Source organism: Pristiophorus japonicus, chromosome 1 (genome assembly GCF_044704955.1).
Source record: "Pristiophorus japonicus isolate sPriJap1 chromosome 1, sPriJap1.hap1, whole genome shotgun sequence".
NCBI classification, from domain to species: Eukaryota; Metazoa; Chordata; class Chondrichthyes; family Pristiophoridae; genus Pristiophorus; species Pristiophorus japonicus.
Genome location: NC_091977.1, coordinates 192,108,046 through 192,133,606, shown reverse-complemented (window position 1 = coordinate 192,133,606; position 25,561 = coordinate 192,108,046). Strand labels below are relative to the sequence as shown.

General features: G+C 43.0%; 1 protein-coding gene and 1 long non-coding RNA gene across 2 annotated transcripts in view; one reads left to right on the top strand and one right to left on the bottom strand.

Moving 5' to 3' along the window:
* The window catches only part of ccdc125 (coiled-coil domain containing 125), a 57,789-nt gene extending 36,379 nt beyond the window's left edge, over nucleotides 1-21,410 (top strand). The window contains exons 9-12 of the mRNA XM_070885818.1: nucleotides 1,596-1,703; nucleotides 17,574-17,748; nucleotides 18,008-18,144; nucleotides 19,452-21,410. Of these exons, the coding sequence (XP_070741919.1) occupies nucleotides 1,596-1,703; nucleotides 17,574-17,748; nucleotides 18,008-18,144; nucleotides 19,452-19,721 (690 nt within the window). The 3' untranslated portion in view covers nucleotides 19,722-21,410. The remainder of the gene's footprint in view (nucleotides 1-1,595; nucleotides 1,704-17,573; nucleotides 17,749-18,007; nucleotides 18,145-19,451) is intronic.
* Nucleotides 18,815-25,561, bottom strand: part of LOC139267487 (uncharacterized) — a 47,714-nt gene continuing 40,967 nt past the window's right edge. Inside the window, exons 2-3 of the long non-coding RNA XR_011593917.1 lie at nucleotides 22,809-22,936; nucleotides 18,815-19,582 (exon numbers count right to left, since the gene is read on the bottom strand). This is a non-coding gene — a long non-coding RNA (uncharacterized lncRNA). The remainder of the gene's footprint in view (nucleotides 19,583-22,808; nucleotides 22,937-25,561) is intronic.

The following is a 25,561-nucleotide window of genomic DNA, read 5'->3' as shown; positions in this document are numbered from 1 at the left end:
AAAGGGATATGCCAAGTAATTATAGGCCTGTCAGCCTAACCTCAGTGGTGGGAAAATTATTGGAAAAAATCCTGAAAGACAGGATAAATCTACATTTGGAAAGGCAAGGATTAATTCGGGATAAATCTACATTTGGAATTAATTAGGGATTACAATTTGGAATTACAAGGATTAATTAGGGATAGTCAGCACGAATTTAAGGGAAGATCATATTTGACTGACCTGATTTTTTTTGAGGAGGTAACCTAGAGGGTCGACGAGGGTAGTGCGTACGATGTAGTGTATATGGACTTTAGGAAAACTTTTGATAAGGTCCCACATGGTAGACTGGTCACGAAGGTTAAAGCGCATGAAATCCAGGGCAAAGTGGCTAGTTGGATTTGAAATTGGCTTGGAGGTAGGAAGCAAAGGGTAATGGTTGATGGATGTTTTTGTGACTGGAAGGATGTTTCCAGTGGGGTTCTGCAGGGCTCAATACTGAGTCCCTTGCTTTTTGTGGTTATGTATCAATGATTTATATTTGAATATAGGGAGTATAACTAAGAAGTTTGCAGACGACACTAACATTGGCTGTGAGGTTGATAATGAAGAGGAAAGTCGTGGACTGCAGGAGGATATCAATCTACTGGTTAGGTGGGCAGAGCAGTGGCAAATGGAATTTCATTCGGAGAAGTGTGAGGTAATGCACTTTAGGGAGAGGTAACAAGGCAAGGAAATGCACAATAAATGGTAGGACACTGAAGTGTAGAGGAACAGAGGGACCTTTGGTTGCATGTTCACATATCCCTGCAGGTAGCAGGACCGAAAGATAAGATGGTTAAGAAGGCATATGGGATACTTGCCTTTATTTGCCGAGGCACAGATTTTCAGAGCAGGGAGGTTATGCTTGAACTGTAGAAAACACTAGTTAGGCCACAGCCAAAGTGCTGCGTGTAGCTCTGGTCACCACATTACAGGAAAGATGTGATTGCACTGGAGGGTGTACAGGGAAGATTTACGAGGATGTTGCTGGGACTGGAGAATTTTAGCTATGATGAAAGATTGGATAAGCTGGGCTTGTTTTTTTGGAACAGAGGAGGCTGATTGAGTTGAATACACCTGATTGAGGTGTATAAAATTATGAGGGACATAGAGTGGATAGGAAGGACTTATTTCCCTTAGCAGAGAGATCAAGAACCCGGGGCATAGATTTAAAGTAATTGGTAGGAGGATTTGAGGGGCAATCTTTTCACCCAGAGAGTGATGGGGGGTCTGGAACTCACTGTCTGAAAGGGTGGTAGAGGCAGAAACCCTTACCACATTTAAAAAGTACCTGGATATGGCACTTGAAGTGCCGTAATCTACAAGGCTGCGGACCAAGAGCTGGAAAGTGGGATTGGGCTGGATAGCTTTTTGTCGGCCGGCACAGACATAATGGGCTGAATGGACTCCTTCTGTGCTGTAAATTTCTATGATTAGATCAGTTGGACCTCATGAACTGCTGTAAGAATGCAGTAGTTATAAATTATTTGGAATTTTTTAGACAAACATTTGGTGATTACAGTTCAACTGACTGTACCACTCCATTAATCCAGATTCCTGTTGTTTTTCTTCAGCTGGGAGTGCTTGGAGCATGTCACTGTAATGGCACTGGAGCAGAGCCCTGTGCCTGTGCTAGAATGGCAGCTGCTACACGGAAACAGCTGCTGCAGCTGAAGCACGAGGTTTGTTACTTGTGAAGATTATTAGGATAAAAATAGTTTTGAAGGTTTTAAATCTAAATCCGTCGTATATCAGTAATAGTTTCTTCTGCCATTGTGACACTTGTTCATAATGCAGTTGTTTTACTACATTAGACTGTGAATCCTTAAAAAAAAACTGAATGCTTAAACTTTATTGAAGAGCTTATTTTAGGTCTAAAATCCTACTTAAACAAACGTGTCTTTAAGAGGCCGAGGTGGTGAATATCCTTGGCGCTTCTCCCACTGCGCTACTATAACTACATTTACATGCATAAACAGGGTTTCTGCCAAACCTTTGCCAAAGTTACAGTGGCACAGGCCCTGAGGAAATTCATTCCCTTAATATTCTCACTTAGCTCTCCTGTTATAATTGCTGTAAGACTGGGAAACAATATATCTAATGTGTGCATAGAAGAGCTCAAGCGGCTTCGGTGCTTCTACCTAGTCTTTTCTTCAATCTTTGAAATTCAGCATAGCAGATTAGAGAGATTAGCATATTTTGCTAGACTGACGACTGCAGTGCTCTTTTACATTTAAAAAAAAAAAAGCCCATTTTTGGCTTCTGGAGAGGGTATTATACTGAGTTGGCATCTGATCCAGTGGGCTGTGGAAAGGATGATGATCATCTTTGTGGTAGCTATATAAGCCGGCAAGGTATGCTGCACAGATAGACGGCTGAATTAAGCAGTTTGATGGGATGAAGTAGCACTGGGACTGCATTGCCAAACTAATAGCATGATGGCAGACAATGGTATTCATGCTGCATTCCTAAAAGTTGCTATGCCCAATAGTCTTGGAGATGATTGCTGCAAACCACCAACTCACCTTGGATCAGCCTCTCTGGTGGTTTCTCTCCAAGAACTGGTCTTGGTGATTGTATTTCTTGAGGTGGTTTAGGTCAATGCAGTGTATATATTGCATACATTGGAACTCTGCAGTGTAATCACAAAGCTACAAACTAGGTTTAGTTTTCATGAAAAATATATGTAACAGGTTATGACTTTACACAAGGTCTTAAAAGGTCATAAAGCTCAGAAGAAATCCACTTACATTTCTCTTCGACTATTGAAAAGCTTTGACTTGCTGGCTCATGAAGCTGGGAGTTGTAGGAGTACATGCCTGAGTATTAAATTTTATCCAGTGTGTGCACTTTAGTTCTAAGCCTCCCTGAGCATGTCTTTCAAAATATCTCCATTGTAATCCATCCTACATGATGAATTCATCAATAAATTAATGATTAAATGGATGGCCTCAGAGTGGCTTTTTGAAGGATATCTGAAAGAATTGTGACTCTTTTATGTAGGTGATAAGGTGTTAATGGGCTAGTAGGATATGACTGTGTGTGCCTTCAAGTGCAGTATTATGGCTGTGCATGGCTTAAGAGGGAATTGCAAATGTATTGATTTGAATTTACGTGGGCCATCTGACCGTTCCGAGAGAGTGCAGAGGAGAATGGTACCAGCGATGAAAGATTTAGTTACGTGGAGAGACTAGAGAAACTGAAGTTGTTCTCCTTAGAACAGAGAAGCTTACAGGGAGATTTGATAGAGGTGTTCAAAATCATGAATGGTTTTAATAGAGTAAATTAGGAGAAACTGTTTCCAATGGCAGGGGTCGGTAACCAGAAAAAGCCGACTTAAGAACCAGAGGCGACATGAAAAAAAAAAATTACGCGACAAGTCGAGATCTGGAATGCATTGCCTGAAAGGGTGGTGGAAGCAGATTCAATAATAACTTTCAAAATGGAATTGGATAAATTCTTGAAAAGGGAAAAAAAAATCTGGACTATGAGGAAAGAGCAGGGGAATAGGACAAACTGAATAGCTCTTTCAAAGAGCTGGCACAGGCATGATTCGTGAAATGGTCTCCTGTGCTGTATCATTCTGTGATACCAACTTTAGCTTGAGTTATTTGGCACTGTACTGAGGAGGGGCTATTTTATCTTTATTCATTCCTGGGATGCGGGCATTGCTGGCAAGGCCAGCATTTATTGCCAATCTGTAATTTCCTTGAGAGGATGGTGGTGAGCTGCCACCTTGAACCGCTGCAGTCCATGTGGTGAAGGTACTCCCATGGTGCTGTTGGGGAGGGAATTTCAGGATTTTGACCCAGCAACACTGAAGGAACAGCAATATATTTCCAAGTCATGAGGGCATTTTGGAGGTGATGGTGCTCGCATGCACCTGCTGCCTTGTCCTTCTAGGTGGTAGAGGTCGCGGGTTTGGGAGGTGCTGAGAAGGAAGCCTTGGCGAGTTGCTGCAATGCATCTTGTAGATGGTACACACTGCAGCCACGGTGGAGGGAGTGGATGTTAAAGGTGGTGGATGGGGTGCCAATCATGCAGGATGCTTTGTCTGTCTTATCTCAGTTCCATGTATGGTAGCATAGTGGTTGTAACTGGACGAGTAATCCAGAGGCCTGGACTAATGATCTGGAGACATGAGTTAAAATTCCACCATGGCATCTGAGGCATTTAAATTAAGTTAATTAAATAAATCTGGAAATCTGCTGTCCTTATCCGATCCAGCCTATGTGAATCCAGACCCACAGCAATGTGGTTGACTCTTGACTGCCTTCTGAAATGGCCTAGCAAGCCACTCTGTTGTATCAAACTGCTACGAAAAACAATAATAAAACCGGGACGGACCTCCCAGCATTGACCTAGTTGCACTAGATTCGGACACAACAAAAGCACACCCAGCCCAGTTGACTCTGTAAAGTCCTCCTGGGGACTTGTGCCAAAATTGAGAGCTGACCCACAGACTAGTCGAGCACCAGCCTGATCTAGTCATACTCACAGAATCATATCTTCAGCCAATGTCCCAATCTCCTCCATTACCGTCCCAGGGTTTGTCCTGTCCCACATGAGAGGTGGCGGCACAGGGCTAAACAGTCAGGAGCGAAATTGCCCTGGGTCCTCGACATTAATTCAGGACCCATGAAGTCTCATGGTATCAGGTCAAACATGGGCAAGGAAACCTTCTGCTGATTACCACCCACCACCTTCCCTCAGTTGATGAATCAGTATTCCTCCATGTTGAACAGCACTTGGAAGAAGCACTGAGTGTAGCAAGGGCACAGCATATACTCTGGGTGGGGGACTTCAATGTCTATCGCCAAGTGTGGCTAGGTAATACTAATACTGATAGAACTGACTGAGTCCTGAAGGACATAACTGCCAGACTGGGCCTGTGGCAGGTGGTAAGAGAATCAACATGAGGGGAAGAACTTACTTGACCACTTCCACCTCACCAATCTACAACAACACACTCCAGCATTTTCTGTTTTTTATATCCTCACCAATCTACCTGTCATAGATGCATTTGTCCATGACAGCATTGGTAGTAGTGACCACCGCTCAGTCCTTATGGAGGCAAAGTCACACTCTCCATTGTGTCGTGTGGCACTACCATTGTACTAAATGAGATAGATTCAGAACAACTCTAGAAGCTCCAAATTGGGCACCCTTGAAGCACTGTGGGCCATCAGCAGCAGCAGAATTATATCCCACCACAATCTGTAACATCCCGGCTATAGTGCTGAAGACTTGTGCTCGAGAACTAGCCGCACCTCTAGCCAAGCTGTTCCAGTACAGCTACAGCACCGGCATCTACCTGAGAAAGTGGAATGTCTTGTCCACAAAAAGCAGGACAAATCCAATCACCACCCCATCAGTCTACTCTCAATCATCAGCAAAGTGATGGAAGGTGTTGTTGACCGAAAGAAAGACTTGCATTTATATAGTGTCTTTCACAACCACTGGACATCTCAATGCTTCACAGTCAATAAAGTACTTTTTGGAGTGTCGTCACTGTTGTAATGTGGGAACGCAGCAGCCAATTTGGGCACTGCAAGCACCCACAAATAGCAATGTGATACTGACCAGATAATCTGTTTTAATGTTGATTAAGGGATAAATATTGTCCAGGACTCTGGTGATAAACTCCCCTGCTCTTCTTTGAAATAGTGCCAAGGGCTCTTTTACGTCCACCTGAGAGCAGAGGGGGCCTCAGTTGAACGTCTCATCCGAAAGATGGCACCTCCAACAGTGCAGCACTCCCTCAGCACTGCACTGGAATGCCAGCCTAGTTTTATGTGCTCCAGTCCCTGGAGTGGGACTTGAACCTGCAATCTTCTGACTCTGGTGAGTGTGCTACCCACTGAGCCACAGCTGACACTGCTATTAAGTGGCACTTACTCACCAGTAACCTGCTCACCATTGCTCAGTTTGGGTTCTGCCAGGACCATTTGGCTCCAGACCTCATTATAGCCTTGGTCCAAACTTAATAGGAGCAGGAGTAGGCCATCTGGCCCCTCGAGCCTGCTCTGCCATTCAATAAGATCATGGCTAATCTGATCTTGGCCTCAACTTCACTCCTTTATCGTTCAAAAATCTGTCTATCTCCACCTTAAATATATTCAATAACCCAGCCTCCAGAGCTCCAAAGATTCATGACCCTCTGAGAGAAGAAATTCCTCCTCATTTCTGTTTTAACATTGACAAAAGAGCTGAATTCCAGAGGTGAGGTGAGAGTGACTGCCTTTGACATCAAGGCAGCATTTGACCGAGCATGGCATCAAGGAGCTCGAGTAAAATTGAAGTCAATGGGAATCGAGAGTGGCAGGGTGGGGGGTGTTGGAAGCACAAAAGGAGATGGTTGTGGTTGTTGGACGCCAATCATCTCGGCCCCAGGCCATTGTTGCAGGAGTTCATCAGGGCAGTGTCCTTGGCCCAACCATCTTCAGCTGCTTCATCATCAATGATCTTTCCTCCATCATAAGGTCAGAAGTGGGGATGTTTGCTAATGATTGCAGTGTTGAGTTCCATTTGCAACTCCTCAGATAATGGAGCAGTCCATGCCCGCATGCAGCAAGACCTGGACGACATTCAGGCTTGGGCTGATAAGTGGCAAGTAACATTCATGGTCATTGCCTGGCAGTTGTATGACATCTCCAAGAGAAAGACCAACCATCTCCCCATGACATTCAACGGCATTTCCATTGTCAAATTATCCCTCACCACCAACATACTATGGGTGAGCATTGACCAGAAACTTAACTGGACCAGCCACATAAATACTGTGGCTACAAGAGGCGGCTGGGTATTCTGCGTTGAGTGACTCTCTTCCTGACTCCCCAATGCCATTCAACTATCTGCAAGACACAAGTCAGAAATGTGATAGAATACTCTTCACTTGCCTGGATGAGTGCAGCTGCAACAACACTCAAGAAGCTCAACACCATCCAGGACAAAGCAGCCCGATTGATTGGTACCCCATCCACCACTTTAAACATTCACTCCCTCCACCACTAGCTCAATGTGGCTGCAGTGTGTCTCATCTACAAGATGCACTGCAGCAACTCGCCAAGGCTTCTTTGACAGCGCCTCCCAAACCCGAGACCTCAACCAGTTAGAAGGACAAGGGCAGCAGGCGCATGGGAAGGCCACCACCCTGTCACACACCATCCTGAGTTGGAAATATATTGCCTTTCCTTCATAGTCCCTGGGTCAAAATCCTGGAACTCCCTCCCAAACAGCATTGTAGGAATACCTTCACATGGACTGAGGCGATTCAAGGCATCGGTTCGCCACCACCTTATCAAGGGCAATTAGGAATGGGTAATAAATGCTGGCCTTGCCACTGACGCGCATAATCCCGTGAATGTCATAAAAAAAAAATCAATGTCATGATTGATTGAGAGTAAACTAGCAAAAAATATAAAAACAGACAGTAAGAGCTTCTACAGGTATTTAAAAAGGAAGAGGGTAGCTCAAGTAAACGTTGGTCACTTTGAGGATGAGAATGGAGAATTAATAATAGGGAAATGGCAGAGACTTTGAACAAATATTTTGTAGTGGTCTTCATGGTGGAAGACACTAATCATCCCAATAATAGATAATCAAGTGGCTATAGAGAGGGGGGAACTTAAAACTATCACTAAAGAAAAAGTACTTTGTAAAATAATGGGACTAAAGGTGGACAAGTCCCATGGACCTGATGGCCCGCATCCTAGGGTCTTAAAAGAGGTGGCTGCAGAGATAGTGGATGCATTGGTTGCAATCTAGAAACATAGAAAATAGATGCAGGAGTAGGCCATTCGGCTCTTCTAGCCTGCACCGCCATTCAATGAGTTCATGGCTGAACATTCAACTTCAGTACCCCATTCCTGCTTTCTCGCCATACCCCTTGATCCCCCTAGTAGTAAGGACCTCATCTAACTCCTTTTTGAATATATTTAGTGAATTGGCCTCAACAACTTTCTGTGGTAGAGAATTCCACAGGTTCACCACTCTCTGGGTGAAGAAGTTCCTCCGCATCTCGGTCCTAAATGGCTTACCCCTTATCCTTAGACTGTGACCTCTGGTTCTGGACTTCCCCAACATTGGGAACATTCTTCCTGCATCTAACCTGTCTAACCCCATCAGAATTTTAAATGTTTCTATGAGGTCCCCTCTCATTCTTCTGAACTCCAGTGAATACAAGCCCAGTTGATTCAGTCTTTCTTGATAGGTCAGTCCCGCCATCCCGGGAATCAGTCTGGTGAACCTTCGCTGCACTCCCTCAATAGCAAGAATGTCCTTCCTCAGGTTAGGAAACCAAAACTGTACACAATACTCCAGGTGTGGCCTCACCAATGCCCTGTACAACTGTAGCAACACCTCCCTGCCCCTGTACTCAAATCCCCTTGCTATGAAGGCCAACATGCCATTTGCTTTCTTAACCGCCTGCTGCACCTACATGCCAACCTTCAATGACTGATGTACCATGACATCCAGGTCTCTTTGCACCTCCCCTTTTCCTAATCTGTCACCATTCAGATAATAGTCTGTCTCTCTGTTTTTACCACCAAAGTGGATAACCTCACATTTATCCACATTATACTTCATCTGCCATGCATTTGCCCACTCACCTAACCTATCCAAGTCGCTCTGCAGCCTCACAGCATCCTCCTCGCAGCTCACACTGCCACCCAACTTAGTGTCATCCGCAAATTTGGAGATACTACATTTAATCCCCTCATCTAAATCATTAATGTACAGTGTAAACAGCTGGGGCCCCAGCACAGAATCTTGCGGTACCCCACTAGTCACTGCCTGCCATTCTGAAAAGTACCCATTTACTCCTACTCTTTGCTTCCTGTCTGACAACCAGTTCTCAATCCATGTCAGTACACTACCCCCAATCCCATGTGCTCTAACTTTGCACATCAATCTCTTGTGTGGGACCTTGTCGAACGCCTTCTGAAAGTCCAAATATACCACATCAACTGGTTCTCCCTTATCCACTCTACTGGAAACATCCTCAAAAAATTCCAGAAGATTTGTCAAGCATGATTTCCCTTTCACAAATCCATGCTGACTTGGACCTATCATGTCACCTCTTTCCAAATGCACTGCTATGACATCCTTAATAATTGATTCCATCATTTTACCCACTACCGATGTCAGGCTGACCGGTCTATAATTCCCTGTTTTCTCTCTCCCTCCTTTTTTAAAAAGTGGGGTTACATTGGCTACCCTCCACTCCATAGGAACTGATCCAGAGTCAATGGAATGTTGGAAAATGACTGTCAACGCATCCACTATTTCCAAGGCCACCTCCTTAAGTACTCTGGGATGCAGTCCATCAGGCCCTGGGGATTTATCGGCCTTCAATCCCATCAATTTCCCCAACACAATTTCCCGGCTAATAAGGATTTCCCTCAGTTCCTCCTCCTTACTAGACCCCCCGACCCCTTTTATAACCGGAAGGTTGTTCGTGTCCTCCTTCGTGAATACCGAACCAAAGTACTTGTTCAATTGGTCCGCCATTTCTTTGTTCCCTGTTATGACTTCCCCTGATTCTGACTGCAGGGGACCTACGTTTGTCTTTACTAACCTTTTTCTCTTTACATATCTATAGAAACTTTTGCAATCCGTCTTAATGTTCCCTGCAAGCTTCTTCTCATACTCCATTTTCCCTGCCCTAATCAAACCCTTTGTCCTCCTCTGCTGAGTTCTAAATTTCTCCCAGTCCCCAGGTTCGCTGCTATTTCTGGCCAATTTGTATGCCACTTCCTTGGCTTTAATACTATCCCTGATTTCCCTTGATAGCCACGGTTGAGCCACCTTCCCTTTTTTATTTTTATGCCAGACAGGAATGTACAATTGTTGTAGTTCATCCATGCGGTCTCTAAATGTCTGCCATTGCCCATCCACAGTCAACCCCTTAAGTATCATTCGCCAATCCATCCCAGCCAATTCACGCCTCATACCTTCAAAGTTAGCCTTCTTTAAGTTCTGGACCATGGTCTCTGAATTAACTGTTTCATTCTCCATCCCAATGCAGAATTCCACCATATTATGGTCACTCTTCCCCAAGGGGCCACGCACAACGAGATTGCTAATTAATCCTCTCTCATTACATAACACCCAGTCTAAGATGGCCTCCCCCCTAGTTGGTTCCTCGACATATTGGTCTAAAAAACCATCCCTTATGCACTCCAGAAAATCCTCCTCCATCGTATTGCTTCCAGTTTGGTTAGCCCAATCTATGTGCATATTAAAGTCACCCATTATAACTGCTGCACCTTTATTGCACGCACCCCTAATTTCCTGTTTGATGCCCTCCCCAACATCACTACTACTGTTTGGAGGTCTGTACACAACTCCCACTAACGTTTTTTGCCCTTTGGTGTTCTGCAGCTCTACCCATATAGATTCCACATCATCCAAGCTAATGTCCTTCCTAACTATTGCCTTAATCTCCTCCTTAACCAGCAATGCTACCCCACCTCCTTTTCCTTTTATTCTATCCTTCCTGAATGTTGAATACCCCTGGATGTTGAGTTCCCAGCCCTGCTCATCCTGGAGCCACGTCTCCGTAATCCCAATCACATCATATTTGTTAACATCTATTTGCACAGTTAATTCATCCAATTTATTGCGGATACTCCTTGCATTAAGACACAAAGCCTTTAGGCTTGTTTTTTTAACACCCTCTGTCCTTTTAGAATTTTGCTGTACAATGGCCCTTTTTGTTCTTTGCCTTGGGTTTCTCTGCCCTCCACTTTTCCTCATCTCCTTTCTGTCTTTTGTTTTTGCCTCCTTTTCCCTGGAGTCTGGAGAGGTCCCAGCAGATTGGAAAACTGCATATTTAAAAAAGGAGGGAGACAGAAAGCAGGAAACTATAGACCAGTTAGCCTAACATCTGTCATTGGGAAAATGCTGGCGTCCATTATTCATCATCCCAGGCAGTCCCTCGAAATCGAGGAAGACTTGCTTCCACTCTTATAAAAGTGAGTTCTTAGATGACTGAACAGTCCAATACGGGAATTACAGTCTCTGTCTGTCCCACCTGTGAGAGTCATTGAGGGAAAGGGTGGGTGGGACTAGTTTGTCGCACATTCCTTCCGCTGCCTGTGCTTGTTTTCTGCATGCTCTCGGCGACGAGGCTTGAGGTGCTCAGCGCCCTCCCGGATGCTCTTCCTCCACTTGGGGCGTTCTTTGGCCAGGGACTCCCAGGTGTCAGTGGGGATGTTGCATTTTATCAAGGAGGCTTTGAGGGTGTCCTTGAAACATTTCCTCGGCCCACCTGGGGCTCGCCTGCCGTGTAGGAGTTCCGGGTAGAGCGCTTGCTTTGGGAGTCTTGTGTCTGTGTCTGGCATGCGGACAATGTGGCCTGCCCAACGGAGCTGGCCAAGTGTGGTCAGTGCTTCAATGTTGGCCTGATCGAGGACGCTAAAGTTGGTGTATCTGTCCTCCCAGGGGATTTGCAGGATCTTGCAGAGACATCGTTGGTATTTCTCCAGCGATTTGAGGTGTCTACTGTATATGGTCCACATCTCTGAGCCACACAGGAGGGCTGATATCACTACAGCCCTGTAGACCATGAGCTTGGTGGCAGATTTGAGGGCCTGATCTTTGAACACTCTTCCTCAAGCAGCCACAGGCTGTGCTGACGCACTAGAGGCGGTGTTGAACCTCGTCGTCAACGTCTGCCCCTGCTGATAATAGGCTCCCGAGTATGGAAAGTGGTCCTCTTTGTCCAGGGCTGTGGATCTTGAGGAAAAGTGGAGGGCAGAGAAATCAACGGCAAAAATCAAAAACGGCCACATTACAACATAATTCTAAAAGGACAACGAGTATTTTTTTTTTAAAACAAGCCTGAAGGCTGTGTCTGAATGCGAGGAGCATTCGTAATAAGGTGGATGAATTAACTGTGCAGATAGCTGTTAATGGATATGATGTAATTGGGATTACGGAGACATGGCTCCAGGGTGACCAAGGCTGGGAATTCAATATTCAGGAAGGATTGACAGAAAGGAAAAGGAGGTGGGGTAGCGTTGCTGGTTAAAAGAGGAGATTAACGCAATAGTAAGGAAGGACATTAACCTGGATGATGTGGAATCTGTATGGGTAGAGCTACGGAACACCAAAGGGCAGAAAATGCTAGTGGTAACATTAGAACATAAGAACATAAGAATTAGGAACAGGAGTAGGCCATCTAGCCCCTTGAGCCTACTCTGCCATTCAACAAGATCATGGCTGATCTGGCTGTGGACTCAGCTCCACTTACCCGCCTGCTCCCCGTAACCCTTAATTCCCTTATTGGTTAAAAATCTATCTATCTGTGACTTGAATACATTCAATGAGCTAGCCTCAACTGCTTCCTTGGGCAGAGAATTCCACAGATTCACAACCCTCTGGGAGAAGAAATTCCTTCTCAATTCGGTTTTAAATTGGCTCCCCTGTATTTTGAGGTTGTGCCCCCTAGTTCTCGTCTCCCCAACCGGTGGAAACAATCTCTCTGCCTCTATCTTGTCTATCCCTTTCATTATTTTAAATGTTTCTGTAAGATCACCCCTCATCCTTCTGAACTCCGAGTAAAGACCCAGTCTACTCAATCGATCGTCATAAGGTAACCCCCTCATCTCCGTAATCAGCCTAGTGAATTGTCTCTGTACCCCCTCCAAAGCTAGTATATCCTTCCTTAAGTAAGGTGACCAAAACTGCACGCAGTACTCCAGGTGCGGCCTCACCAATACCCTATAAAGTTGCAGCAGGACCTCCCTGCTTTTGTACTCCATCCCCCTCGCAATGAAGGCCAATATTCCATTTGCCTTCCTGATTACCTGCTGCACCTGCAAACTAACTTTTTGGGATTCATGCACAAGGACCCCCAGGTCCCTCTGCACCTCAGCATGTTGTAATTTCTCCCCATTCAAATAATATTCCCTTTTACTGTTGTGTACAGACCACCAAACAGTAGTAGTGAGGTTGGGGATGGTATCAAACAGGAAATTAGGGATGTGTGCAATAAAGGTACAGCAATTATCATGGGTGACTTTAATTTGCATATACATTGGGCTAACCAAACTGGTTGCAATACGGTGGAGGAGGATTTCCTGGAGTATATAAGGGATAGTTCTCTAGACCAATATTTCGAGGAATCAACTAGAGAGCAGGTCATGCGAGACTGGGTGTTGTATAATGAGAGAGGATTAATTAGCAATCTTGGGGAAGAGTAACCATAATATGGTAGAATTCTTCATTAAGATGGAGAGTGACACAGTTAATTCAGAGCCAAGGGTCCTGAACTTAATGAGATGTGAATTGGCTAGGATAGACTGGCGAATGATACTTAAAGGGTTGACGGTGGATAGGCAATGGCAGACATTTAAAGATCACATGGATGGACTTCAACAATTGTACATCCCTGTTTGGCATAAAAATAAAAAGCGGAAGGTGGCTCAACCGTGGCTAACAAGGGAAATTAGGGATAGTGTTAAATCCAAGGAAGAGGCATATAAATTGGCCAGAAAAAGCAGCAAACCTGAGGACTCAGAAATTTAGAATTCAGCAGAGGAGGACAAAGAGATTAATTAGGAGGGGGAAAATAGAGTACGAGAGTAAACTTGCAGGGAACATAAAAACTGACTGCAAAAGCTTCTATAGATATGTGAAGAGAAAAAGATTAATGAAGACAAATGTAGGTCCCTTGCAGTCAGAATCAGGTGAATTTATAATGGGGAACAAAGAAATGGCAGACCAACAAATACTTTGATTCTGTCTTCACTAAGGAAGACACAAATAACCTTCCAGAAATACTAAGGGACCGAGGGTCTAGCCAGAAGGAGGAACTGAAGAATATCCTTCTTAGTCAGGAAATTGTGTTGGGGAAATTGATGGGATTGAAGGCTGATAAATCTCCAGGGCCTGATAGTCTGCATCTCAGAGTACTTAAGGAAGTGGCCCTAGAAATAGTGGATGCATTGGTGGTCATTTTCCAACATTTTGTCGACTCTGGATCAGTTCCTTTGGATTGGAGGGTAGCTAATGTAACACCACTTTTTTAAAAAAGGTGGGAGAGAGAAAACAGGGAATTATAGACCGGTTAGCTTGACATCGGTAGTGGGGAAAATGTTGGAATCAATTAAAGATGAAATAGCAGCACTTTAGGAAAACAGTGACAGGATCGGTCCAAGTCAGCATGGAATTATGAAAGGGAAATCATGCTTGATAAATCTTCTCGCATTTTTTGAGGATGTAACTAGAATGGATAAGGGAGAACCAGTGGATGTGGTGTATTTGGATTTTCAAAAGGCTTTTGACAAGATCCCACACACGAGATTAGTGTGCAAAATTAAAGCACATGGTATTGGGGTAATATATTGACATGGATAGTGAACTGGTTGGCAGACAGGAAGCAAAGAGTAGGGGTCACAGTCTAAGGATAAGGAGTAAGCCATTGAGGACCGAGATAAGGAGAAACTTCTTCACTCAGAGAATTGTGAACCTGTAGTATTCTCTACCACACAAAGTTGTTGAGACCAGTTCGTTAGATACATTCAAAAGGGAGTTAGATGTGGCCCTTACCGCTAAAGGGATCAAGGGGTATGGAGAGAAAGCAGAAAATGGGGTACTGAAGTTGCATGATCAGCCATGATCATAGTGAATGGTGGTGCAGGCTCGAAGGGCCGAATGGCCGACTCCTGCATCTATTTTCTATGTTTCTATAACTGGGGGGGCAGTGCTGTGTGGCGAAGTCAGGTTGGTGGAGAACCTTTGTCTTACGGATGTTTAGTGTCAGGCCCATGCTTTCGTACGCCTCACTGAAGATGTTGACTGACTTGGAGTTCAGTCTCTGAACTGTGCAGACACGAGCATCGTCCACGTACTGTAGTTCAACGACAGAGGTTGGGACGGACTTGGATCTGGCCTGGAGTCGACGAAGGTTGAACCGGTTCCCACTGGTTCTGTAGTTTAGTAACCACTCCTGCGGGGAGCTTGTTGCATGTGAGGTGGAGCATTGCGACGAGAAAGATTGAGAAGTGGTTTGGTGCAATGACGCAGCCATGCTTGACCCAGGTCCGGACATGGAATGGGTCTGTGATAGATCCGTTGGTCAGGATTATGGCTTGCAAGTCGTCGTGGAGCAGGCGGAGGATGGTGACAAACTTTTGAGGGCAGCCGAAATAGAGGAGGACACTCCATAGTCCCTCGTGGTTGACCGTGCCAGAGGCCTTTATAAGATCAAAGAAGGCCATGGTTTGGTGCTATTCACTGCATTTTTCAGTGGGAGGGGGAGGGGGGAGGCACTAAAACCGACACCATTAAACAAATTAAACTTTGGACAGTCAACTGGATCCAATTAAAATTTGGTTGCTGGGAGTGATGATGCACTCCAGTCCCTCCGACGCCCACCTCTCGCGGAAGGCAGCTAGCATACTGGTGGATACCGCATGCTCCATCTCCAGGGACACCCTGGCTCGGATGCAACCGCGGAAGAGAAGCAGGCAGTCATGATTACTGCATCTCTAAAATCTTCTGGCATGCTCTCCTCTTTCCAGTTGCGAGAGATGTGGTCATGCATTCGTGCCAATAGTGCCTCTCCGCCATACTTTACTGCCTCAGCGGGGATTCCATCCACTCCCGTTGCCTTGTTCTTGAGCTGGCGGATGGTCATTATTAAGGAAGCAGTAGCAGGACATTTGGAATTCATATTGCAGTCAAGCAGTCAGCATGGCTTTATGAAAGGGAAATCATGTTTGACAAATTTGCTGGAGTTCTTTGAGGATGTAACGGACAGGGTGGATACGTGGCAACCAGTGGATGTGGTGTATTGGGATTTCCAGAAAGCATGCGATAAGGTGCCACATAAAAGGTTACTGCACAAAATAAGAGCTCACGGGGTTGGCGGTAATATATTAGCATGGATAGAGGATTGGCTAGCTAGCAGAAAACAGAGTAGGGATAAATGGATCATTTTCTGGTTGGCAAACGGTAACTGGTGCGGTGCCACAGGGATCAGTGCTGGGGCCTCAACTATTTACAATCTATTAATGACTTGGATGAAGGGATCGGGTGTAATGTAGCCAAGTTTGCTGATACAAAGATGGCTGGGAAAACATTTTGTGAGGACACAAAGAATTTGCAAAGGGATATAGACAGGTTAAGTGAGTGGGCAAACATTTGGCAGATGGGAGTATAATGTTGGAAAGTGTGAGGTTACCACTTTGGCAGGGGAAAAAAACTAATTATCATTTAAATGAAGAGAGATTACAAAATGCTGCAGTACAGAGGGACCTGGGGGTCCTTGTGCATGAAATACAAAGTTAATATGCAGGTACAGCAAGTAATTAGGAAGGCAAATGGAATTATTGCAAGGGGGCTGGAGTATAAACGCAGGAACGTCCTGCTACAACTGTGCAGGGTATTGGTGAGGCCACACCTCGAGTACTGCGTACCGTTTCGGTCTCCTTATTTAAGGAGGGATATACTTGCATTGGAGACAGTTTAGAGAAGGTTCACCAGGTTGGTTCCTGACATGAAGGGGTTGACTTAAGAAGAAAGGTTGAGCCTATACTCCTTGGCGTTTAGAAGAATGAGAGGTGATCTTGAAACATATAAGATACTGAGGGGGCTCAACAAGGTAGATGCAGAGAGGATGTTTCCACTTGTGGAGGAATCTAGAACTAGGGGGCATAGTTTCAGAATATGGGGTCGCCCATTTAGAACTGAGATGAGGAGGAATTTCTTCTCTGAAGGTCGTAAATCTGTAGAATTCTCTAACCCAGAGAGCTGTGGAGGCTGGGTCATTGAATATATTTAAGGTGGAGATAGACAGATTTTTGAATAAGGGAATGAAGGGTTATGGGGCGGGGGCGGGGGCAGGGAAGTGGAGCTGAGCCCAAGATCAGATCAGCCATGACCTTATTAAATGGCGGAGCAGGCTTGAAGTGCCAAATGGCCTACTCCTGCTCCTATATCACAATTTTGTACAACTTATGAGGTTATAAGGTATGTATCCAAATGTTCTGTTTCATGGTTTGTAGCTCCTGACATGTATGCAACAGTAAGGCTTCATTCTGCCTCTGTGCAATATCCTAGACAAAGCTAGGAGGTGGATTTGTGGCAGAATAAAGGTTCAATCTGTTACTCAGCACAGTCGGCAGATTTATTTTCCAATGCCCCTTATGTGAAGACTCGTATTGAGCAGTTGATGATCAGTAAACCTTTTCATGCTTTATGGCATTGGACTTGGATGTTCTGTCATCAAGGTGGCTGGCATGTTTTAAATTGGTCAGCATTGATCCATAGCCTCCATGCAGATGCCTGTCAAATTAATGATATGCAAACTCTCAGGCATAATATGACAGCTTCAAAGTGCTACCTGGAGGTTGGATATGTGATGTATAGCCAAGATTTTCTGTCTACCTCGACTACAGGAAAGCTGCAAAGTAAATGGCATTTCTAAATGCCAATCATTCTTTAGTTTGCTTCGTTGTCATGACTTTTACAAAGTCCGAAATGTAATTTAGGAACTTGTCAACTTGTTGATTTTACCATGTGTAATCTTGAATCATTAGTTTGATCTTCAGAGTAAACGGGAGGAAGAGACCTATATAATGGCTGATGCTTTTAGAATTGCTTTTGAACATCAATTGAAAAGGACAAATGACCAAACTCTCCGAATTACTGAAGTGGAGAAACTGCATCGAAAGGATCTCAAAAAAGGACTTGTGTGGAAACGACCAAAAGAAGGTAAATCCTCAGTGTTTGACCTGTTAAGATGTCGAGTTATGTACTGTTGAATAGTGCAACTGTTTCATATATTAACTGTCTCAGAGGCACTATGTGCAAATCTGTATGTCAAGTTCAACCATAAATCAGTTCAAACGCAACTATTTTTTGAGCATTCTATAAGATCAATGTGTCCCTAATACTATACTGATCTAGCATTAATTCCTGATCTAACTGTGGAATCTGTAGTGATTTTTAATTGTTTTCCACACTATCCCAGATCCTGTTAACAAACCAAAAGTGATTCATACAACACTCGGACAAAGGTTGAAGGGCCTGCTCAATTCCTCAGCAGACTGCAAGAAACTGGAAGTCTTGGAGGACCCGCAGGACGTGCTAAGGATACTTGTAGACTTGGTCTGTGATGCTTCTAATATATTACCCTGTAATCATTAACTTGGGAGGGGAGGGTGGATTCTGTAGAATCTTGCATCAAACATTCATGTGTTACTTCAGTATTTGTGAAATGGTATGCTCTGTTCACTCAATATAGTCTAAAACAAGATTACTAAAATAATCTGTGTTGCCTACAAAGATATTGCAAGACAAAAAGCAGTACAAAGCATCATGCTGCTTTCTTTCTTTAGTGCCCTCATCTAAGAATTAAATAGCTGTAATATTTCACTTGTGATATTTCATTGTTTCAGAATTGTAGCCACCTTTCTCTACCAAAACAAGATTGAACAGGATTATTTAAAACAAATAGTTAGCAAATCTATGGTTATCCATTTTTCTTAATTACAAAACTAAGCAGCATTAACTAATTTGTAGCATGTGGAAAATTGGTTTGAAGCACAATAGTTTTTTGCAATGGTACTGTTATATTTTGCCTAAGGGTAGGGACTTGGCTACAAAGAGATCTTATATTGGCATGCGATTATGATATTGCTCAATAATATGAAGCTCATTCTCTTAAATCATGTTGGCAGCAATGAAGTGAGCAGAAAAATGGCAAATGAAATTTATTGCAGATCAATCTAAAGTACTGCATATAGGAATGCTGTTAATATAATTAAGGATTCCACTTTTAATAGATTTAACGCTCAAAATGTCCAACCAATGCAGAGCAGCAATCAACAAAGCCACTGGAGTGTTGCACTATATATATAGTCAAAACTGTAGAATACAAGCAGAATAAGTCATGATCAAACCATACAGTACTCTGTCCAGATCACACCTTGAGCAGTGTATCCAGTTCTGATTATTCAGACACAAGGGAGATCATGCAGAGAATAGCCATGTCGATAATCCCAGTCTTAAAGGTCTCCGTTATGAGAAAAGACTAGAAAAACTTGGGCTCTTCAGCCTTGCAGTGAAGCATCAACCTATATACTGTGCTTAAGCTCATAGGGCTTGAATCCACAACCTGACTTGGATGAGAGTGGTATGACTGAGTGATTAATATATGAAATGGACTTCAAGATAGAAGTGAAAACACTGGAATTATTTAAGAATCAATCGGAGTCCTTTAGGGTCATTTTGAATGGATAAACTAAAGTGAGCTGAATAGCCTTCCTCATTCAGAATTGTCTTGTGAAATGTGTTGCCATAAATGAGTATTCGATCGGCTTGAAGTATTCATCGGGTATTCGCACACATTTTATTCTATTAATTATAAATGATTTACTAAGATTCTAAACGTGTTCATTTCTTTCCATTGACAGTTAAATGATAAAGAGGAAGCTCTGGCACATCAGCGGAAGGTTAGTTATATGTTGGCCCGAAGTGTTGAGGAACAACAACGAAATATCTTGAGAAAGGACACTCCAACTGTTGGCAGTTCTGAAGTTCATCACTGTCAAAAAAGATGGCATGAGTTCAAAAATATTTCTTTTCCACCAGCTGATCAAAACCAAAGTGAACACCAAACTGTTTTCAGGACAAATTCTTCTCCCCAGATTACTTCACAGACAGTCGAGAATTCAGAAAATTAAAAAAAAAAACAGAACACTGATTTTGTGGCAAGAAGTTTAATGCAACAAGATGAATGTCACTGAAGCAAAGCAAGTAAATGAAAACTTCAGACTTTTAATGACTTCTGTTCATAATAAGTCATAGGCATTCCTACAGTAGCAACATGATGTCTATTGTTCAAATTAAGTTGTATGCAATCCTTTTTTTAAAAAAAAGACTAATTTCAGTCACTAATTTAATTTCCCTTTTACTGAAATGTTAGTCCAATTTATTTACATGGTTTAGTTTGCCTCAAAATTAGTATGTGAGTGACTTACCAAATCTAATTATATTACAGCATATAATGTACAACTGTTTATGGATGGTATGGTGTTTAGCACTTTTAATGCTTCTTGACTCTTAAATAATATTATTTGTCATAACTTTAACAAGGTCAGAGTAAGTCATGATCAAATTGACAATGCTCTGTTTCCAGTTCTGGTCATTGAGACATTAGGGAGACAATGCAGAGAAAAGCCATGCGGATGATCCCAGTAAAAGTCTCCTTTTATGAGAAAAGACTAGAGAAACATGGGCTCTTCAGCCTTGAAAGAAGGTGCCTCGAGGTGTGATTTTGTAGAGGTATCCAACATTGTAAAAGGTAAATGTGTAAAATAATTTCTACTGAAGTTGAAAGTGCAGGGCAAAGGTAAAAAGAAAACTTTTGAAGTGTATTCAGTGTTGTGCAAGTGCAAATAGCAGTCAATTTGCACACAGCAAGGCCCTGCAAACAGCAATCAGATAAATGACCAGTTAATCTATTTTTGATATTGGGTGAAGGATACATGTTGGCTAGCACATGGGGAGAACTCCCCTGTTCTGCATCAAATTGAGCTGTACAATCTTCTTTGTTCATCTTAACCTGTCTGAAATAGCCTTATTTGTCATAACCTCAAAAAGGAATTTGATTTGAGAAAATGGTACAATATAGAATTTTAGACTTTATAAAAAAAAACATGAAGTTACGGCCTTGCCTTGCCCAGATGCAATGTGATAAATAGTACTTGTCACGGAGGTCACCAAGTCATGGGAGAATATTGGTGATGGCAAGTACATAAAAACATTACTTCAGATTATATAGATAGTTTACATAACTTGAGATTTTTTTTCAGGGGGAGGAATACAACACTACATGAAACAAAATGTCTTTGTTAACATCCTTTACTTCTGACTGTTGACCTTTACTTTTGACTAAATTCTTCTTTCTCCCCTTTCTCCCCTTTCTCCCTTCCCCTCTCTTTCCCCCCTCCTCCCCCCAAAAAAAAACCCATCAAATTAAACAGTTGTGCTGGAGAATAGGCTGTCGTTAGGCATGAGTCTTAATCAAATTGAATCTTCTTCCTAGTGCTATCATTTTGCACCATGTAATATTTCCTGCCCTATACCTCATCATTTTGATGCTCTGAGACTGCTTGATAACAGGTAAGAGACAAAAGTTACATTTGTCAAGATGAGTAGCAGAAAGGATTCTTACAATTAAATGATCAAATAAAAAGATGGCTGATATGTAACCTACTTATAATTGGCTAATAACTATGCCAGCCCACTGCCTTACTAGTCTTCTACATTAAATAATGAAATACACATTTTGAAGTGACAGGTTAACTGTGTAGAACTATCTTGATGAAACATTTTTTTCTTTTTAATGCCTTTCCTCATTAAAATTTATCTTTCTAGGAACATGATAAAGGTTTGAATTTGTTACTCACCACATGAACGATTTTATATTCTGTAGTTAACTGTTTCTTGGAAGTATTGCCTCGGTTGGCCTAGAAAATTATGTAGGCTTCGATGCTCAATAAATTCTACTGAGGCAGGTTCAACAATAGACGAAGGAATTTAAACTGAAGAGAACATAGCAGTTTTTTTTCACATTCTTTATCAGTTCTGCGTTTTGTTCGACTGCTAATTCTAGCTCCGCAACATTGGTAGCCTCTACATTACCCCCACCTACAAACTCATCAATGTCGTCTTCACTTCTAAACGTCACTTCTCATGGTGTCCTTGCCAGCCATTGAATAGCCACCTCTAAATTCCAAATTGTCCAAACCAGCACTCTCATCTGGTCTCACATGAAGTCCTGCTCACCCATCACTTCATCCTTGCTAACCTACATTGGCACCCTATCCCCCAATGGATATAATTCAAAATCATTGTCTTCATCTTTAAATCCCTCTGAACTTTCTCCACCTTACCTCTATAACCTTTTCCAATCTTGTGATCCCTCCCATGACCACTAGTCATCAGACTCATTTTTGTGCATTTTCCTCCCCCCACCTCCATTTCATCTTTGACAGCCTTCAGGTAATATTGCCCCACTCATTGCAACTCCCAATCCAAACCCCTCCACCTCTGTACCTTCACCTTTTTTAAAAAACCATCTGAGTACATTTTTTTTAACCAAGCTTTTAGTAACCTCTCCTAACCCTCCTGCAAAGGCTGAGCACCTGATCCCTTTCTTCTCTGTGAAGCACTTTGGGATACTCTTGTGCTCTAGGTGCTATACATTCTTCTACATGAAAGGTCTTTGCTTTGTTCTATTCTTGCCTATACAATCGTGCTTATAGCATCTCGAGCAATGCTTTCTCTTCCCACCCCAGAACCATCACCTCAGAAGTACCCCAAGAATCCATTATTGAGGTACACATTTTGAAGTGACAGGCTAAGTGACAGACAGGTATAGATCTGTCTTGAAACATATTTTTGTTTCGTTTAAATTCCCTTCCGCGTTATAATTTACTTTTCTAGGAAGATGATAAGGATTGATTAATCACAAATGGTTTTGTATATTGCAATTACTGTTTCATGAATTTATTGCCTCTGTTGGTCGGGAAGTTGGATGTGGGTTGTGATACTCAACAAATTCTACTGACCGGCAGATTCAACAACAGTAGAGGAAGGAATTTAAGCTCGATGTTTTTTTTTTTAGCAGTTCTACACACAACCTCCAGCTAGATAGGTGTTTCCAGCTCCTCGATACCAATTTTCCAAACCAAACCAAATCTAAAGATACTTTATTTGGTGGTGTTTTCCCCTCTCCAGTTCAGCCACTTTTTTTTGTCACGTACCTTTTGTCACTATCTTGCTTAACTTCTCTTGAGCTCCACTATAATCTGCTTTTTCTTGCCCCTTGTGCTATGTTGAAGTCTTGTTTTTCTCTAATACCAGAAATTGCTGGAAATAGGTCAGGCAGCATCTGTGGAGAGAGAAACAGAATTAATGTTTCAGGTCGATGACCCTTTGTCAGAACTGGAAAAAATTAGAGATGCAACAGGTTTTTAAGCAAGTTTAGGGGTAGGGAAAGGGTAAAGGGGAAGTCTGTGATAGGGTGGAAGGCAGACGAGATTAAGAGACAAAATGGATGAAGGCTTACTAGTTTAAATCTGCCATATTTTAATTATCAATTAAAACTGTAGAAATATTAATCCATTAACCAAATGTTAATGGATTAATATTTGTTTCCCCTAACCATCCTGCTAGTCTGATGCCTAGTTGACTGGAGAGCATAGTCTGCTTGTACTGAAAACAATATCCTGCAGTGCTGTTGAGTAAATTGGTACTTTTAAAATATAAAATATACCAGGGAAATTACTTTGTTCATGTTTTGAAATTTCTGAACAAACCAGGAACTATGCGCATGTGAAATGTTCATACTTGATCTGTGAACAATCTGGAGTAAAATTCTAAGATGCTTTTTATATAGGCCTGATGGCTTTCTGATTCTGCTGTTGAGGTAAAAGAGCTGGATTAAGAGTCAACACTCTGCGCCATCAATGGAAAAAAAACTTGCATTTATATAGTGCCTTTCACGACCACCGGACATCCCAAAGTGCTTTACAGCCAAAGTAGTGTTGTAATGATAGTCAACTGATCAATCCAATCCGGCCAATTACTGCCCCATTAGTCTACTCTCAATCATAAAGGAGTTAGCGACTGTGCTCTCAAGCGGCACAATAACCTGGTCACTGAAGCTCAGTTTGGGTTCTGCCAGGACCACTCCGCTTTCAACCTCATAACAACCTTAGTCCAAACATGGACAAAAGAGCTGAATTTCAGAGGTGAGGGGAGACTGCCTGCCCTTGACAGCAAGGCAGAATTTGACCGAGTGTGGCATTAAACTATCCTAGTAAAATTAAAGTCAATGGGAATCGGGGGAAACTCTCCACTGGCTGTAGTCATACCTAGCACAAAGGAAGATGGATGTTGGAGGTCAATCATCTCTGCCCCAAGACATTGCTGCGGGTGTTCCTCAGGGAAGAATCCTAGGCCCAACCATCTTCAGCTGCTTCATCAATAACCACCCCTCCATCATAAAGTCAGAAGTGGGAATGTTTGCTGATGATTGCACAGTGTTCAGTTCCATTTGTAACTCCTCAGATACTGAAGCAGTCCATGCCCGAATGCAACAACACCTGGATGACATTCAGGTTTGGGATGATAAGTGGCAAGTAACATTTGTGCCAGGCAATGACAATCTCCAACCAGAGAGTCCAACCACCGCCCCTTGCCCTTGCTGAATCTCCCACCATCATCATCCTGGGGATCACCATTGACCAGAAACTTAATTGGACCAGTCACACAAATACTGTGGGTACAAGAGCAGATCAGAGGCTGGGTATTCTGCAGCAAGTGTCTCAGCTCCTGATGCCCCAAAGCCTTTTCACCATGTACCATGTACAAGGCACAAGTCAGGAGTGTGATTAAATACTTTCCACTTGACTGGAGGAGTGCTGGTCCAACAACACTCCAGAAGCTTGACACCATCCAGGACAAAGCAGCCTGCTTGATTGGCACCCCATCCACCAACTTAAACATTCACTTCCTGCACTATCATGGCTGCAGTGTGCGCCATCTGCAAGATGCACTGCAGTAACTCGCCAAGGTTTCGACAGCACCTCCCAAACCCACACCTCTACCACCTAGAAGGACAAGGGCAGCAGGTGCATGGAATGTTATCACATGCAAGTTCCTTTCCAAGTTGCACACCATCTTGACTTGGAACGATATCGTTGTTCCTTCTTCGACACTAGGTCAAAATCGTGGAACTCTCTCCCTAACAGCACGGTGAGAGTACCTTCGCTACAAGGACTGCAGTGGTTCAAGAATGCAGCTCACCACCACCTTCTCCAGGGCAATTCGGGATGGGCAATAAATGCTAACCTTGCCAGCAACACCCACAGCCCAGGAACTAACATTAAAAAAAACTGGAGTTCAAACTAAAACAGCACTAATATTAAAGCAACTTTTATCTTTCCAAACGTGGACTGGAGAGAATATTTTGAGAGTGACATACTTATGGTTACTCATGGTGCAAGCAATTTGAACTGAATAATTTAAATAACACAATAGTAATGGGTATTGGACTAAGTACAATTTTATACCCCCTCTAGCATTTTGGTTGTTTTTATGAGGTATGATTAGAAGATAGTGTGAAGCAGTGGAAAGATGGGGTAGGGTAGTATAGTGGTTGTTACTGGATTAGTAAGTTAGAGGCCTGGACTAATCTGGAGACATGAATTAAATCCCACCAAGGCAGCTGAGGAATTTAATGATGATCATGAAACTACTGGATTGTTGCTAAACCCATCTGGTTCACTAATGTCCTTTTAGGAAAGGCAGTCTGTTGTCCTTACCTGGTCTGGCCTACATGTGACTCCAGCAATGTGGTTGACTCTCAACTGTCCTCTGAAATGGCCTACAAAACCACTACAAAGAAGTATACTAAGAATAAAACCAGATGGACCACCTGATGTTGACCTCGGCAACAGACACAACAAAAGCACACCCAGCCCAGTTGACTCTGCAAAGGCATACGAAAAAT